The following is a 19282-nucleotide window of genomic DNA, read 5'->3' as shown; positions in this document are numbered from 1 at the left end:
GCTGGCATTTAAGGTGGCAGCTGGTGAAAATTAAACATACTGTAAAACATACTGTATAAAATGGATTGCTTTACAGCTGAACAAAACAGTGTTTTTCATCAGGTCAATGTTTCACCCGCCAATAAAAAACATATTGTACAAGATTTAGCCAGAGAAACACATTTATTTGCTTCACAAAATACACTATATCCTAAATATAATGCATCAGTGCATAACATAAGGACTTTCCTTAGTTCCTACCATCTGTCTGTGTTTCAGCTTCACATACAATGATGAACGATTTGTAGCAGTAGAGAGAAATGGTAATAATTTATGGACGTAGAGGGCTAACATTGAGTCACAAAGTAGCAACATGTTAACAAAATGACGGAAGCTTTGGCAAGCAACAACTAAAGCGAAGCATTCAGCGTGTTATAATGTTAAACTTCTATTTGGCCGCAGTGTAACATATCAACCCTCATGAATATTCCCAGATGAAATTGTTTCGACTCTGTTACTTGCAGCAGATGAAACAGCTGGCCCCTCAGTTAGGCCATCACCCGCTTGTTTCTTACGTTTAAGTCCAAACAGACTGCAGAGTTTCATCAGCATCAGGTCCACAATCTCATCCTCTTCTGATGGCTGTAAGAACAGGGAGCTTTAGGTACAACTCAAGCGTTATCAAGTCATATGAAGCTATTTCTGTAACAGTAAGATCTCACTTCTTCTGTAACATGTGTTTAATACATTTTCAAATAGTGGTCACAGTTGACTGCTGTGACAGGTGGAAACTGACATCAGCAACATTTCAGACCCAGCATGGATAAGTTACCTTATGATGTATCTGCTCTTGACTGAATGCCACCAGAATGACAGAGATGAAGAGGTTTAGCACCACAAAGGTCATGAACACGATGCAGGAGCCGATGAGGAAAGCACCGAGCACTGGATTATAATTCAGAACCTGAGAGATCAGGAGGAATAAATACACTGAAGAAGGACCCGCTGTCATAATCTGCTGCAGTACATTTATAATAGTCCCATACTAACCTCTTCATAGTTAAAAATGCCAAGCTGCAAGCTGATCATGGTCTGTGCAGCGTCAAGCAGTGTCCGATAAGAGTACAGCTTCCACCCATACATCAGGTTAGACTGAAAAACAGAAAGTACATCTTTGTGTTAAAAACGACCTTCTGAGTGAGTTCAATTTCACAAGTTTTGGATTAAACAGGAAGGGATTCAGGGAGTCCAGCAGCCTGTTGATGTTAAGTGTGGGAAACTCCTCACAGCAATGGAGTAGGCCAGGAACATGATGGTCATAACCACCAGGAAGCCTGAGATATCAGTCCAGGCTCGCTGCAGCGTGGCTGTGATCATGTGCAGCTTGGGGTTCAGTCTCAGCAGGTGCCACAGTTTGACTGTAGCCAGCAGTACCAGGAAGGCAATGAGATACCCGAGCACTGCATCAGCCTTGGCTGTCTCATGGAAACTGGCGTATCTAGACACAGAGCAGGAGAAGACAGACCCTTGTTTTAACAATCTACTGAAACTGTTTATTTGTACATTAAAGAGTTTTATTCTCACAGTAACACACAAGTACATGTTGTCTTTCACAAAATCTAAATTTTAGATGTGACACATCCCACAGATAATGATGTCGTCAGAATAAAGATAGATAGATAGATACTTACTTTATTAATCCCACAAGGGGAATTTTTTTTTTTGCTATAGCAGCATTATAGGTACAGGAAAGCAATACAACAACAGTAAAATATTAAATATAAAAATGCACAGTATATACAATAAATAAAGTGGATGTACAAGCAGAAAACACTTTCTGAATATACAAATCCCATGCTTATTAGTGGAAATTAGGCAGATTTTGAGTGGTGCAAAGTAACAATATGTAGGAAATGTGTATGTAAAGTTAACATCCTTGATTATGTACTTCTATGGGTTGTGTTTGTCTTATTGCTTACTGGTCTTTGTTGTTCTGGTAATAGTTCATGTCTCTGTTCCCCAGTAAAGTCCTCTTGATGAAGACAGACAGCGCACTCCAGCTGAGAATAATGATCGCCAGCTCCAGCAGGTTCCACTTACTTTTGAAATAAGACCATTTCTGCTTCCTCATCAGCTTTCCCTGTCAAGACACAAGAGGAGCCAGTGTCATGTGTTCAGGTCAGCAACTTTATTATGTGACATTAGTTGTGCTGGTAGGGAAGTAAGCATTGTAAATATGCACCTGAACAAACATGTAATAGATGATAAAGAGGAAGTAGATGGCTTCAGAGGCCATTACAAAGATGTGAAGGCCACCTGTCGACTGGTAAAGACGCACACTCTGAAGCTCACTGCGGTACTGGAAAGCTCCTGGAAGAAACACAGCACGAAAGACAACGTAGTGCTTCCAATTGTTTACGCTTTGTGAAGCTCTCACACACTATTGGCACCTGGACTACTTACCTATGGCTGTGGTCTCCAGCATGAGGATGACAATGCAGAAGAGGTTGACGTTGGCATTGTACACAGTGAACTCAACGAAGATCGCTTGGGTGTACACGTCTAACCAGGTGTTGTCATAAAGGTGCTGAAGGATTCTACAGGATAGATAAATGGATAAATAACATTATTTACACATGCACTTATGAAAAGACAAATTTCAAATCAGCATCACTGATTTCACAAGCACCACAGCAACACAAATTAAAGCACATAATAACATATTTCCAATTAGATAGTATTTATAACTTTTAAAGAACCAATGTGAATGTTTTAGTTGTTGTAAGATTTTCAATAAATTATGTAGTTATGTTATCATATTATCTTTAGGGCTGTGGCATAAAATGATTCTACTATTGGTTTTTTTTGGGGATAAATTACTTGCCAACAAAATGTCAGAAAATAAGAAGAAATCGGCATTGCATATTCCCAGAGACCTGTCCTAATGAATGTCTTAGTAGTTCAATAATATAAACTGAATGATTCAATTCATAGGATTCAGGTCAGTGTACATTGATAAGATTACTCACATCCGTAACTCTAGAACCCACAACTCAGCTGCAACAAACAACAATTTAATCCTCTGTTATTCTACCAAATAATTTATAATTCAGTTCATTTAAAATGTCAGCAAACAATGAAAATTGAACATCTACATCTTCCTAAAGTCTGAGGTGACACCACCAAAAGTATTTTTTTGACCAACACAGCAAAATCAGCTCCTTCATCAAACATTTGTATTTCCAGAGCTGGTGTGGTATATTTGTTTGATGAATGACATGAAGTTAAAGTCAATTAATGAAGCATTTGGTGATAAATGTATTTTTACTATTCAATTGAGTTCATTTCTGTGGGAATTAAAATATCTACCTGCTGGAGTTTTGTAAATCTGGTCCCAGATCCACCACAAACCCTCCTCCTCTGTACAACCTCACACTACCCCAGATGGGGGAGGCCCTCAGTTTACCCTGAGACTTGTACATCCACTGGCTGAGAGGGTTCATTGATGTGTTGTCACCCGCTGACTCACTCCAGCCTGGACCATAGGAGCCCATGTCCTCCAGCTCCCATGAGTATGGAGCGTGACACTCCGGCACAGTCTGCTGCATGGAGCGAGGGATGTGGCAAGAGTTTTTCTGCACCCTCACCTGGCGGAGTCGAGCGTTACCCACCAACTTTGAATTTCCATCCGTGATAAATCCTGTGGCAGATTTTCAGATAAGAAGAACAGTCTCTATTTATTTACAAAATGAACTTTAAAATCAAAATGATTAATTCATTTTAATTTAATGTATTTTCAATTTTGTTATAAGTTGACAAAACATTGAAAATGTTAAAGGCGATTTATACAAAGCTGTACTGCTTGAGTAAATAGCTTCACAGAATACTGACCTGGGTGCTCTCCGAACAGATTGCTCAGCAGAGATGTGTTTGCCCAGTTGAACACATCCTGAATACTCATGCTGTCTGAGATCCCTTTGCTGAAGCTTTGGCGAATGTGTTGGGTCAGAAAAAAAGCATTGGGGTCTCTCTGACCATATGCTACCAGGAGCAACATCCACATGAATCCCATGTAGGCTGCATGACACATTAATATCTTACATTAGCATCTTAAACTGTAGTACGTTGCTTATTATTGTTGTAATTTATCAAAGTGGTCTCCTACTGAGAATCTCCCTTATGAGGGCAAAGACTTTCTGCTCTTTAATCATGTTGTTCCGCATCCTCTCGATGTCAGTAGCAGGTGGAGGTTGATAGAAACTGCATGTGCTGTCTCGTCTTGCTGCCCGCATTGCATCAGGATCATCTGAGAAAGGATTTTATTTTTACTCGTGTTACGATTTTTTCACGCAAAACAATGTAAAAAAAAACCCAACTGGAAATGAAAAAAAAAACACGTGCCTGGGTTTCTGAAACTGTCGTCTATCTGAGGCTCTCCGTATTCCTCCTGGTCAACATTCTTCAGGACGAGAGCAAAGAAAGCAGCAAAACCCAGAACCTGTGACAGAAGATTTTCAGGCTTCAGAAGACTATATAACAATTATTGTGTTATAAATATGTATATCCAGCGGTACTGGGATGTACATATGTGGAAGACCTAGAAAGCCTTGCTTTATAAATCAATTCATTAACATATATATATTAATAAGGCCCTGTGATGGACTGGTGATCTATCCAGGTGAACCCTGCCTTCACCCAAAGTGAGCTGGGATAGGCCGCAGCCCCCCCATGACCCTGTTCAGGATAAAGCGGGTATAGATAATGGATGGATGGATGGATATATATATTAATACAATTATCTATACATTACATATCAGCAAAGTTTCATATAGTTGTTTTATCAACACAAAAACTGATTGAAAATCAGTTGGAAACTCTCAAAATTCCAGTTAAATATCAGTTAATAAATTACTCTCTAAACATCTGAGATGCTGTCTCAGTTCATTCCGTATATTCTGATCATCCACAGTAAACCTCCTCACCTTTAGAGGTTGGGTGATGAAGAGACTCTCAAAGAAGGAGACCACCATGGAGATGAGCCAGCTTATCGAACGGTCCTTCCCATATGTCAGCCCGTACATCATCGTGAAGTATCCTGACACACCACTGGTCGCTATCACCAATATCCAGCCGACAAACACAAACCACCACGGCAGCCCTCCTTGACAGTACTTCTTGTTCTTGTTTGCGTTCCCATCGACGCTCTCCTCTGGACTGGGGCTGCGATCGAGCTGCTCTCTGTCCAGGCTGGACGAGGACAGGTGGTACTCCAGAAGACCTTTCATTCCCTGAACTTGCTGCATGGCCCGGTTGTAGCTGTCTGGGTTTGGAAAACGCGAAGGTCCCAACAGTCCAAGTTCCTTTTCAACATGACGCAGCTGCCTGTACAGGTACCGTCTGTTGTTGCTTTTCTTGTGGACGTCATCTGAAGTCTTCTGAGGGCTTCCCCAAACACTGTTTTCTGTCCATGCAAACAAACCAAAAGAACATAATGTACATATTTTTAGATATACACACACAGAAATCTAAAACAAATGATAGCAGGGGGGTGTTGTAGAGGTTACGGTGCAGTTTACCTTGTAGATTCACCGCACCTAAACTGAGGATCATAGAGCGGTCTCTCTTGGAGGAGTCAGTGTAGAAGTCTCCTGCCACTCGGTTCTGTTGTCTGATGATGTCCTCCACCAGAGACAGCAGAGTGTTGATGTCAGTCTGCTGACCAGGATGGAGCTCCAGGTGGGGCAGTGGACTCTTCATGGCCTTTGAGAGTGACTGAGCAATTCTCTTTATGTCCTAATGTGGATACCACAATCAAGACCTTCAGACATGGAAAGGAGAGTAGTTACTACTTTCAGGCTGTACTAAGAATAACTATGACTTCACCTTGATCACAGTGTCTGGTGTGATGTCCTTCAGCTCTTTCTGAGGAGACGCAGTCTGTGAGGGAGACACTCGGACAGTCTTCGCCTGTTTAGATGCATCTGTTTTGGTGGTTTTCTCCCGAGGACACGTGTTTCTGAAGATACTCACAATGAGGAGGTTGATGGGAAACATGATGATTGAACTTTGAATGCCAATCATAACCTGTTGCCAGGTGAATTCGATGTGACCTGCAAAGTAAATTGAGTTTAGATGCATGTGAGAAAGTGACAGGCCCTTTGTAGTTTTAGTGAGACTTTGTATTGAAATATTTTGGATACAACAAAGCACATTTGCAGGTACATTAAACTCCCATTACAACTGAGCTAGTTATACTTCCTCACCCACAGGTCAATACCATGCAAAATTCTATGTAAATATCTGATAAGAAATATTTTTTTCTTATTTGCATGCAGGTTTGTGCTGAAAACCAGGAATACATTAAATGACCATCCCCTGTTAACACTGCATTGTTAGTGGTGGCCACACGAATGTGAAGCAATTCAGACGATGTCTACAGGTTATTTTTATTAGAAGGAGGCAGGTTAACAGCGCACTGGGGTGCAGGAGACCGAGGTGCAGATTTAGAAATCACTCCTGTGAATAATATTTGAGGGTATAGGAACGAACGACCCATATGGTCGTATGGGTTGGAGGACTTGTTTCTGCGTGTGTATAGATCTATTCTGAAAGCATTCGATTGTGTCATAAAATAATCTAATTTTAATGATTAAATCTAGTTTGTAGATTCTTGAAAGCTGCGAATGATACTATATATTTTTTGTTACCTACCCAGGTCCATGGTCTGCTCAGAGGGGTCTATGGGGATCCCCCAAAACATGATGCTGGTTAGCATAGTGCACAGTAGCAAGGAAAAACAGCAGGACACTCGCTGCACCCGTGTGAAAGTGCTGCAAGGAGGCCGACTAATGACAGAGAACCAGATGTGGCCATCACGGAAATCCTTGGCTGTCTTCATGAAGAATAGATTACTAAAAGGTTTTGAAGAATAGCAAAGTTAGTTTTCAAATGAATAATAGAAAATGATAGTTTTCAACTCAAATGGCTTGGTTTTATGTTTCCATAGCTGGTCTCACCTAAATCTCTTCAAATCCATCTCTGTTGCAACTGGGAAGACCTTGTCAAGAGTGCACTCTGCCACATCTACAGCAAGCCAGGAGTTACACAGAAAGTGCAATTTCTGACCAGTCTCCAGATCCTGTACAATCACTTTGTTGACATACCTGCAAATTGCATAAATAAATATCTGCTATGCTCATATTACACATAACTTCGACCTTAGTCTTTTCCCCTGGTAACTCCTACCATGCAGGATGTTCTCCCGAGTTGTCGTGCCACAGTCTAATGCTCTGCAGGTCTCCAAGAGAAAAGTGCGTGGTCAGCAGGAACATGTCCACCCCACCCCTCTCGAACACAGGCTTCTCTGAGTCTGTCAGATGGTGTGGCTCACTTTCTCCCTCTGTGCCCAACAGAGTAATGGTCACCTAGAACACAAATGGTCAGCCAAGATGGAAAGAGATGCTGAGATTTGTCAGCATGTTGTGAAGCAGGAACATCAATAAGTCCTGTGAGTCCCTCTAAGCTTTAACAGACATCACTGACCTGAGAGGAAGTGGATGCACCATGCCGGTGCCCCGTGCTAATATTCAGCATGTATCGATATTCAGCTAAGGGGTTATTGTCCTCAAGAACTGTTATTTTGACCTGCAAGTGCAATGACATTCAGATATCTTTTCAAATTGGCAAATTAAATCACATAACATGAACGTTGTACATCTGAGTATCAACACTAAGATCAATGAAGTAGTGAGACAAAGGTCACCAGCTGCGTCGATACAGGGCAGTTTACATACTGTAGCAGTGAATACAGTGCCTGAGTTTTTAATGGGGTATTCTGCCGTGGTACTATAGTAATACTTTGAGGATTTCATATGATAAGAAACATCTGAATTAGACTGCCCAAACCAAGATCGAAACCAACAATATACTGTGGTTGAAGTCTTTATTGAGAATTACCTTGGCTGAGTCCTGGATGTCTTTCCTGCGTGCCCAAACAACCACTAACAGATAAGCAGCAAAAATGGCCCCCACAAAACAAACCACTACAGGATTGTTGGTGAATGTAGCAAAAAGTTCAGCAGTACGTGACACATCCACCAAGTTCGGCATGACAAAGAACGAGCTGCCAAAGAAAGTTAAGTGGTTACAAAGGCACTGAGTGACCAAAGGTGTGGTGAGAGGACCAACCTTTTGGGGAAAAAGAAGAGGAAGAAGAAGAAGAAGAAAAATGCAGCCGGTCAAATTTAACAGTTCAACTTTCAAAGGATGTATGAATGCAACCACTGTGGATGTGTGTTATTTTTGTACCCACCCTGCAGCCATTTTCACTCCAAGACAACCCAGTTTCATTCCAGTATTTGCACTGGGCAGCAATAGAAGTGACAGTGACAGTGGTGTTGATGGATTTGACGCCTGGCTCTACAATGGGCTTTAAAACAAGGTAGTGCACTCCAACATCTCCTGTTCTGTCTTTGGGACTCAGCACCCACGTGAATTTTTCCTCTGCATTATAATGACACAAATGTTTATATACAGCACATATATACATGTACAGTATGTATCTTGCAAATTCTGTCATTGTGACACTGTTGTTAACTGTCCAATGTTTGACACTTTGTCAATGCACAGTATCTTCAATCATGTAGTGTTTTATGTGTTTCTTAACTGTGGAAACCTTGGTTCTATGCATTACTTTATGTGTTGATTGTTTTTGTGGGAACATTTTTTGGCATTTGTGGAAAGCACATACACTGTAATGTAGACATCATTTCAACCCCAAAAAAAGAGATGAAATTTGAATGAAAATGAATTATAGACCATCAATACACCACGAAAGTTTGACTTTGGTTGTGATAATCTACAATCAGTTACTGTGAGATACAGATGCCTAAAAAGCCAGGATATGTTTTGCAACAGAAAATATCCTTTGACATAATCTCCCATCTCTAAACTGCATTTTAAGTGACTTTTAGCCATAATATTTATTCTATAAAAGTATATGTCAGTTTCAATCTTTACCTTCTTTTGTGTTCTCCAGTGGAATCTGAGTCTTGGCGACATAATTCTCATCATCTGGATAATCTTTATATCCCAGGAATAGCATGAAGGAAATGTCTTCAGATGGCTCCATTTTCAGCACAAGCGTTACATCCGGCGAGGGAACGTCAATTATTAATGTGCTGAAATTGGTGAGGTCCAGGACTGTGCTGTTCTCCTGCCCAACATCAGGCCTTGGTAGCAGTATCTGAGAAACCAGAACAGACATTATGCTAAATGTGTTATCCAAAGTAAAGTAAGTAAATGTTATATTATGAGATATTACCTCTATCTCTTGAGGTAAGTTCTCAACAGGAATGACAGTGCCGTTCATTCTCGTGAGAGAAACAGATCCAACAGTTCCTGTGATGTTTTCCTCCCTCCAGGAATACGGATTCTTCTCAAAACTCATCATCTAGAAGGTATGCATACGCTGATATATTAGAAAAACAATAAAGTCTGCAAAACAGGGACTCCGGTGACTTTAGAGGTAGCAGGCGTGATACAACATGCCTATCTACAATTTTTTTTTAAACTTTTTGCTGACAACACGACCCAGTCTTTTACTGTTGGTCACAGATGTTTGGAGCAGCTGTCAGAGTTTAAGGAAACTTAGCTGCTCTTGTCCAGAATCTTTCAAACATTCTCAAAATTACATGTATAGACCCAAGAGAGAGAGAGCAAAACTTCAAGGTAAAGAGGCATACTTGTAACTAACTGGTGTATTTATAGTTATAATGATGTATTATTTTGAAACTGTGGACATTTAACAGTAAGGAAACCAATGCAGAGCACTGTTACACTGTTACGCTGTGTTGATGACTTATGAAACTGTGTTCTCATCTTTAAATTCAACTGACTATTGTTTCCATTTCCCTCCCATGTGCATACTTACTCTGACATCCACCGGCTCCTCTGGAGAGAAAATATTAGCAGGCAGTGTGGGGAAGGAAAATCTGGATGAGCTTTTCCTCTGGACATTTATATCCTGCATTTGCATGGTTTCTGGAGATACTCTGCAGGAGGCAGAATCAGAATTATTGAATTCATTTCTGGTTTATTTTTGAGTACATGTTCCAGTCAGTGTCAGTCATGTCTTACCTGTTGACATACACACTGATTTGACCAGAATCAATGATGGTAGGCTTTCCATTCAGCTTTCTATTATTCAGCAAAGCACTCTGAACATTGTTTATCCCAGTCAGGAGAAAATCTGAGACTCTTTTCTGTAGAGAACACATGATGTTTTGTTAATTAAGGACCATAGAGGGCTGAGGAATGACATTTTGCAGCATCAGTGAGAGTTTTATTCTTACATTTGATGAAACATTTAAAACATTACTGGCTGCTTCAACTATTGGTGTAGCCGCTTTCACAACTTCTTCATCATCCCTGCTGAACTGATTGACACTGATAGTGTTGAGGGAGGAGCTGAGGTCAACCAACAATAAGCCTGCCTCTTCCTGGAGAAGAAATACAGCAACAGAAAAGATTAGAACTGATTGTGTCAAAGAGAGCTGATGAACATACATTATGCTAAGAGTAGCACATTTTAGTTACTAAAGTTTGAAATTGAAACAGACAGTTGACAACATTTCAGTCTGGTCTCCATGCTGCTGCAGATTGCTCTTCTTACAAAATCAAATTCAACAATGAATTGACTGAAAGCCTGAACAGGACGTAAACTCTTTAGTATCTATACTCAACTCATAGGTTCTTTTGCGCCTTCATTTCAGACAGAAGCCAGTTAAAATAGCTTTTGATAATTAAACCGTGGCTATGAGAGTCATTTCCACCTGCTGGTGCTAAACACATAAATGGTAACGATGCAAATCTGCCCTATCCTACAATTTGTATGATAAGAGACAATTAACTCTGATGGTGTGTAACTTATTGCTGAAACATTGTTTAGTGATCTGTAATTACTGCAGATTAGCACTGCTACAGCCTGTTTACAAGGGGCTGTCTGTGCTGCATTTTGTAACACATCTGCTGAAAAAGATGGATTGGTATATTTTTATCCCTTCACACCGGCGACAGGTGTAGCCGGGAGCATTACGTTTTTGCTTGACCTGTCTTTTCCATTCTCGTGAACGTAAGATCTCAGAAACACCTTCAGGGATTTTTTTTTTCTTCTTAAATGTCACTGGACTCAAAGATGATTAGATATTAGGAAATCAAAGGTAAAAGTTACTGTGACCTCACATCTGTCCCATTCTCATAAACGTGATATCTCAGAAACACCTTCAGGGAATTGCTTCAAATTTGCCACAAAAATTTGTTTGAACTAAAAACCATGGCTAAAATAGGAAAAGTGATGACATAGTTTATCCAAAAAGTCAAAGGTCAATTTTACTGTAACTCATAATGTTCTGCAAAAACACTGTTTCTGGCCATTATTAAAAACCATAACCCAGGAACAGAAGCTTATATTGTAACCATATTTCACACTTGGTCAGATACCGAATTTGTGGCCCTTATCTTGGGTGTTCACCTTGAAACTGTGGTGATTGCTTAGATCTTCTGTGCTGTCAGATTTTTGAATTGTTGGCTGTCATGGCTGCAACTTTGTCTTCTGTCAGAATCAGTTTTATATGCCAAATTCTTTCAAAGTCTTCACTACTTGTATTATATGAGACTGGACAGGTATGGATGTAAACTGCAACTTGGCTGATTGGTGGAGGCATACATCCCTGAGACAGTAAGTAGTGTTAAATGTAGCTTATGATGAGAAATATTCTTGATAGTGATCTAATAAACTGTACTTGAGCAGCAGGACTGAGCTCCTCTGAGCGCTGGGTGAGTCCAACCACAGCTCGGGCCGTCACTTGCACTTGCTGAGTTGTGTTGCTGGGGTAGTCCAGCAGAACGGTGGTCATTTTTGTCAGCATTTGCTCTCTGAGCTGAAGGAGAAGGAAGGTCTGGTTAATATCATGTTGCTCTGCACTCACCCACAGTACAAGTTACAGGACTCAAATATTGCAGCAATATGTCATCCTCTACAGTTACAACATCAACTGCATTAGGTTACCTTCAACCTCTCATCCTTCTGATCTTCACCAGCCTCAGTATTCAACATATCAGAGACTGAAGTGAATATTTGTCCCAGTGCCTCACCAGACAGCAGACCTTGCTGCTCTAACTGACTCACAGTGTCCTCCACTGCAGACTGAAGAGTATTTATGGAGGCACTGGAGTTACTTGTCCATACCTTTAAGGAAAACAAACAAATATCATGTTTTTTCATTATTTTATCTTATCATATATTTCTCTAATCCTCCTTTCTCTAAGATACATAAATAATGAAAGTTGACAAACCTGAGTGGTGATGGTTGTGGTGGCTTCCTGATATTCATTTTTCACAGTCACCATAACAGACAAACTGTAATTGTTGTTTTTATCTCCGAGAGGCAGGAAGACAGATTTCACCTGACTTGCATTACTGCACCGCAGATGTTTGCCTTAAAGACAAAAGAAACTGTTGAGTACGGATGTATTTAATTCTCAATTGTTTATCTATGTACAGGTTGCCAAAGCATTAATCACAGGTACATGTTTATTTATAAATCCATAACAGATGTACTTTTTTGACTTAGCCTTTGTGTTCATGTCAAGGACTTAGTTTTAAAAGAATAAAAACAATTATGTCATAAACCAAGTGACAAAAGTTTCAGATTTTTGGAAACTTTTTAACTTCCATTCAGCCACTAACCTAAAAACGGACCCATATAACCATTCTGTGCAAGCTGCATCAACCTGTGTTCATTTAAACTTTAGGTTCATTGCTTCTAACACCAGAAATAACCTTGATCAGTATTCTCCTCACTAACTAATAGTCCTCCCGATTCTTTCCCTTTCTTTCAATAGTTGTAGAGTTGTAAGTTCACTTTCTAAGAGATGTTTGTTATTTGTTTAAATGTAAATGAAGTCAAGAAGATGACAGTGCAACACATTGTTACCTGTGTTGGTCTTGAAGCAATAAACACAGTCTGTAGAGCAGAATGAGGTTACCGTGCAGGTAAAGTCAAAAGCATCGAGCACAGTTCCTGATGACGGAGAGATGCTACATGAGGGGTCTGTAGGAGCATCAGCTGTCACCTCTGAGCTTGCAGCTGGTTCAGTCGGCTCAGGATCTGGTATTGGAAGAGTGAACTTGACAAAACCAAGCACCTTCCTGCCTGTGTAAACAAAAACAGATATTTTTTAAATCAACGTAACTTTATCTATTTATGGTGTAATATTAAGTTAGTTATTGACATTTATAAATGCCATTTGTACACTTCTTAAAAAAAAAGAGCATATTACGCCTGACAACGGGATGAAAACACACCATAAACAATTACACTGATGTTGTGCATCATGTCTCTTGAAACTTTTAGATGCTGGCTGTGTACAATATATTCAGTCTTGCCATCCTGCTTCTCAATAAGTGGCCGTCTTCCTGCTTTGGAGTAGCAATTGTTGAGGTTTTCCTGAGAAAAGATCAGCAGTTAATAACAGTTTGATACATGAATTTCTTATGAAACATTTTAAAATGCACTTAACTGTTGTATCAGACTTACTGTCAGAGGTTTGGGGTCTTCAATATACCAAACTACATCTGGGCAAGTTGACTCACAGCTCAGTCTTAGCTTTACATGGTCGTTCATATTTATTGAAGCACAATTATTGCAACTGCAAGAATAAAAGTAAATATATAACTAAGAAATAACTAAGTAAAGATAACATTATCACTTATTCCAATTTTTAAAAAAAACATCTTTTATGGCAGTGTTTCTCAACTGGTTGTGGGTGCTAATCCCATTGTTTGATCCCATGAAATACAACTTTTGAATTTTATTTACAGTAGCAATTAATCAAAAAAAGGTACAAAACAAACTTCAAGTTCCAGCATTTCTAATTTGTAGTATTTTTAAAACTTCATTTGAAGATATTTAAATACTTAATCAACATGCAACCCTTTTACCTGATGGTGACATCTGTCAATTCTTTTGAAGGAACAACAGTGATGCACTTGGAAGCTGAAGCAAGGTCAACCCATTTCCTAAACCAACTTCTATTCCTCACAGTCAAAGTGTACTTGAAAATTTGAAATGGATTTGGAAGGCAATCTTTTTCAATAACGTGTGTTTCATCCTTTGTTTTGTTTCTACATTTGCAGTCTCCTTCTGTTTGGACAAAAGCAGAAACAGAGCATTAACAAGAGCACTACACCAATAATCATATCACAGTACTGCTGCTGTGTCGAGATATAAAACATGAATCATAACATATATACAACACAGCACAATCCAACAGAGCATAAAAATCAATCAACTACAATGTCAGACTCATAAAGTTCATTAATGAATAAAGTGAGTATGTTAACATGTGTGCTAGATTCTGGATAATCCGGGTTATTATTAACATCTGAATACCATAAACTGTAGTCTGGGTTCCTTTACTTGTATTCACTCCTGTAATATATTATTTTAAATATTACATATTGTTAAAAATTGGGAGCGGTCAGTGAATTATTGTAGTACTTACTACATTTCCATTCATATGCGAGTCGTTTGCTGGGTAATGATTCAGTTCCAGTTACCGTCAGTGTGACACTCTGAGTGTAGTCAACCAAAGCGCCAGGAGTAGCAATTATTTTCATGTCAGTAGAGTCGTCGACTCTTGTATTGCCTGTCTGTAGATGAGAACAAAGTTATTTTACTACAAACAGACCACTGGACATTTATTTTAAAATTTAATGTTCGGGAAAACTTCAACCAATGTTTTACGTACTGCATTTCCATCTTTGCCTGGTGAAAGGTCAGAGTAATTCTGGCAAGTCACAAGTATGTTCTCCAGGTCCACATCCACATCAGAGGCCGAAAAGGCATTTATGGCTTGTACGTTCACTTTGAAAGATCCTTTGGCAAAAGATTTTATATTCAGGAGAATTAAACATGTTAAATACTAGAAGAAATTTTGTCTTCATAAAAGTACGACTTAAACTTCAAATACCTTCAAGTGGGCTGGAAAACGTGTAATGTTGTAAGCTGTCATCGAGCATGTCTCTGGTCACAGTCAGTGTGTCCTTGGCTCCAGAGAGAGTGAAGAGCAGCTCCACGGGCGCTCCTCGCTCCAACGACACACCAATGATCAGATCAGAAGAGTCTGGACACTCGTCTTCCTCTGCTATCACAGAGGCCTGCAGGCCTCCAACTGGCTCCAGCAGACACAGCTCCAGATCAGAGGACACTGACTGGGCTGTGACCTTGTTAGATGCAGCTAGAGTCACATTGTGGCAGCCGTGTCCAAGCTTCTCCACCACACTTGCATTCAGTGTAATGTTGTGGGGAGTGATCCCTTTTTCCACTGATAAGTTTGCTACCAAAGATTTTTCATGATGAATTGTGTAGGAAACATTTGTACCTATTGACAGAAAAAAAGAGTTTATAAGAATGTTTATAAAAAGCATTAATGAATCCCCTGCAGTGACTCACCTGTCTCTACCGTTAGCTGGATCGGAACAGGCCTGCCATAAAGTGCACTGCATTTAGTGCCACCTGTTGACATATTCCTGCTATAGCACTTGATCACACTAATGTCACCAACAGGCTCCTGAATGGTGATAGTTTTCTGAGCTGTAACATGCCAGTCACTAGTAGTGCACTCCACTCCCACCGTGAAGACACCAGGATGGCTGAATTTGTGTATAATTGTGCTCTCCATCCTGTCATAGAGGATAAGTAAATATTTGTTATATGAATACAGTTCTAAATGCTTTTCCAGTATCTGGGTAAATGCAAAGTCTTGCTCACTCTTCAGGGCTGTACGGATCAATAATGTGGCCATCTCCAGCATTCACTGTGCATGTTAAGTTTCCCTGAAATGGATGAAGGAGCCACTTCACAGTGATGGTGACATTATCAAAGACGGCTGCGAGTTTACTCATCAATAAGTGCAGTCCTGGTGGGAAATCATAACTCTGAGTTAGAATCATGGAAACATACATTTCTAATTATCAGGTCACTGGCACTAAAAACATGTCTCCACTTTGTCATAATGGGTGGTTGATTACAGATTGATGGATTCAATGTGAAGGGCTCTGAATATTTTCTGAAATCAATGCAGTCCTGTTGGCAAAGTAGATCAAAGGTCAAGGATAAGACATTTTGTCATATAAAGAGCAACACAGGACATACAGTAGGGTACATAGTGTGAGGTTTACGAGATCAACATCAATTTTAACTAGCTGCGAACTACACATACCCTTTGTCAATAAACTCTGCAAGGCAATAAAATAATAAATCAAATATAATGGTAGTTAATGTCAGAGCACAACTGATACTGGATGTTTTGGAATTGTTGCCGACACCGATAGAAGAAAATAAGAAAACCTGTGACGTAGAAAATTTGGTGATCAAACATTTGTGACAAAGCTATAGTTTAATTACAGTTTAATGATCAACTTTAATGTCCAAAATGACATCAGTGCACTGAAACAGTAAACTTCACAGGGAATGTAATAACTATATTAATTTAATGTTTATTTGTATAGGGACAAGTATGTAGCATAAACCAGTGAGGAAAAATCTATGTAGAGTGGAAGTGAAAAGTACAACTTGTGCATCTGACCATGTTTGCAGTGGTACTCTACAGACAGGTAACTTCCCAGTGCTGGACATGGTTCACCAAAGGAGCTCAGGTCCGTTGCAGCCTGGCAGGCCTGCAGTCCGTGGCAATGAGCTGGAATGACACATGTGGCGAGCGCATGACAATAATGTCTTTCAGATGTAAAAAGCATGCCACTGTTTCATATTTATCCTATCACATTTAAATAATCTTGCAAATATTTCTATAACCCACAAATGAGAGTGTCTAATAGCTCTTTAAAGAGGTGCATTGATATTGAGGAACACCAGCTATTTGCTTAGTAATTGCACAAACTCCTCTGGCGTGACTAATCCTAGACTGAAATGAATGTGAATGTATATTTACCCAGGCCCATCTATTCAGCTCTAAGGAGGGGATTTCACTAATGTCTTTTCTGGCAGTTTAATCCTTTTGTCCTCAGTCACGGGGATTCAAGGTTTTTGTGTTTGACACAAAGCATGAAACAAAAACATAGTCTGTGGTGATTTTAGTACATTTTATCGTACCTTTTGGTTAAAGCAGCTTTAACAAAGCCAAATATGTTCCCATAGAATCTACTGTAAATACAAATATACATTCATACCAAAGTAGCAGGTAACAAGTCAAATACATAATTTCTCAAGTAAATGAGGAGTACCAGATCTACAGATATTTCTATTTCTATTATAGCTTCCATAAAGTTTGCAAAACATAAAATGTCTCGTTCTCTCCATTTTCTATATCAAGCTGACGTAAAAGTACTTTTATATGATTCATAATACCTGTTACTGAATCTACCACATCTATCCAGCTGCACTCCTCCTGTGAGGATGTTGGCGAGGCTGTAAGTTTGGATCGGCAGTAGTGAATTGTTTTTCGACCATAGAAGCTGTCGTCAATCTCTATAACTTGACCCGAACCACACTGCAATGTAACGTTTTGGCCGTCACATGCCATAGATCTCCCAAAATCTATAAGGAAAAAAATCATTAATTTCATAAGAGAGGGAAACAGACGTAAGTTTAATGCGACACATTGATTAATTTAAGGGTGCATACCAAACTGGCAAATGAAGTTCAGTTCCTGGGTACAGTTTCCTGTGGCTTCCCACTGGAAGCCTGAATGTCTCAGGATATGTCCACAGGCTGCTTGTGCATCTGGCATGTTCACCCAGTTACTATAGCTGACATCTGAGCCATCCAGCCATGCAAGGGAACCTGGGAAAGGACAACAAAGATTTACTAACTAATTTCATCAAATTAGAATTTTGAACTCTGCTTTTTCAAAAAAAATGCAGCAGAAAATGTTCCTACTAATAAGTTAATTCTTAATATGGAATTTGAGGATCATAAAACAAGAAAGCACTGAGGGTGATTGAGTAATAAATGCTCATTCTCTGTGAGGGGCAATAAAGACTCATTCGTAAATCAGGCCCCTTGACAGCTACCTCACTGTAAAGTTCAAAGGATTGAGACTTATCTCTCATTACAGCTGCTGCTTCAGAGATCCAAATGTGCCAGTGTGCCTGCCAAGGCCAGTAAACAAACACATTGCAGGTTTTTTACAATGCACATGCCTAGTGAGATAAAAGCTGAGGCAATCATGTCTTACTTTTTGTAATCCATTTTGCAATATCATAATTGAACAGTGAAAGGGTGTGTTTCTGAGATATTTGCCACCTATTATGAACGATATTTACTTGTGACACAAATTTTATTCTAGCTGGTCTACATCATAACTCTCAGATGCATGTCAATTAATTCAAAAAAGTTTCTGTAAAGTAATTATTAGTAGTCATATAATGCCCACATGTCCTCTTACCCTCAGTGGCAGCAGAGTCAAGCGTTAGGTTTGGAGCAGCAGGTGCCAGCCCGAGCCACCAGTCCTTCTCCGGCTCCAGGTGCTTCTGGAGGAACTGCTGCATTTCATCATTCAGGATGAAGGCTAAGTGACCTCCGCCTCGCTCACACCATCCCTGAGCACTAAGGAAAGGTCGCTGCAGACCCACAATCTCGTAGCAAGAACCATCAAAACCCTCCTGGAATTCTGGGCAGGATAGAGCATCTGTATCCTCGTCAGCATAACAACTGCAGCTGAAGAAGAAAACCATGAAAGTAAGTCTGGTTCTGTCCATCTCTGAACCTGGACACTGCTCAGACTCTCTGGTAGCATCTTGTCTTTAAAGGGTGCTGACGTCAACAACCCTGACAGGGATGATTTCCTTGATGGGTGCCCAGCTTTGTGATGTGCCCATAATTCTTGTACACAAACAAAGCTCAGGCATATAATGAAAAGGATTAAGAGCCCACTGTCAACAGCCACTGATTGCTGCTGTTCCTCCGTTACTGCAGGCTGCTGCAGCCTGCTGAGTGAGATAAGCTCCTCATTCAGACCTGTTCCTACCATGAAAATGTCAAAGTGAGCTTTAAAAAGCAGCTGTTAACTGGTCCACAGGACAGAACCCACTAAAAACATTTAACCCCAAGGACAGTTGTCAATACTTTTAAATAGATTTAACTATCTCATTTAAAATTGTGAAAAAAAATCTCCCTACGATGAATTTCCCTTTATAGAAAGATCAACATAGTTTTTTCACAGCAGATATTTAGACTTGTAAATGTTAACAATGACTCTGTTCTATTCATGTGTCCCAGTA

General features: G+C 39.8%; 1 protein-coding gene across 1 annotated transcript; it reads right to left on the bottom strand.

The window, feature by feature from the left end:
* Window positions 1-208: 208 nt before the first annotated feature.
* LOC138617995 (polycystin-1-like protein 2) lies at window positions 209-18736 on the bottom strand. The gene is made up of 41 exons (XM_069693398.1): window positions 18448-18736; window positions 17685-17843; window positions 17409-17597; window positions 16630-16740; window positions 15813-15960; window positions 15495-15724; window positions 15013-15423; window positions 14791-14918; window positions 14545-14692; window positions 13982-14183; window positions 13578-13689; window positions 13346-13487; window positions 12975-13193; window positions 12334-12476; window positions 12047-12226; window positions 11781-11918; window positions 10332-10478; window positions 10117-10241; window positions 9911-10031; window positions 9302-9430; window positions 8998-9223; window positions 8291-8481; window positions 7936-8166; window positions 7522-7623; window positions 7225-7403; window positions 6996-7142; window positions 6691-6890; window positions 5863-6089; window positions 5556-5772; window positions 4962-5440; window positions 4381-4477; window positions 4145-4285; window positions 3871-4056; window positions 3349-3679; window positions 2443-2576; window positions 2222-2349; window positions 1959-2119; window positions 1267-1477; window positions 1030-1131; window positions 812-943; window positions 209-621 (listed from the first exon to the last, which is right to left on the bottom strand). The coding sequence occupies exons 1-41, from the start codon at window positions 18734-18736 to the stop codon at window positions 451-453; spliced, it is 7464 nt and encodes a 2487-aa protein (XP_069549499.1). The 3' UTR covers window positions 209-450.
* Window positions 18737-19282: the final 546 nt, after the last annotated feature.

The sequence above is a fragment of the Brachyistius frenatus genome, unplaced genomic scaffold (genome assembly GCF_029030835.1).
Source record: "Brachyistius frenatus isolate BFR_SWC_R1_liver_20210118 unplaced genomic scaffold, ASM2903083v1 Contig_15, whole genome shotgun sequence".
In the NCBI taxonomy this organism is placed as follows: Eukaryota; Metazoa; Chordata; class Actinopteri; family Embiotocidae; genus Brachyistius; species Brachyistius frenatus.
This window is presented reverse-complemented; position numbering and strand designations above follow the sequence as displayed.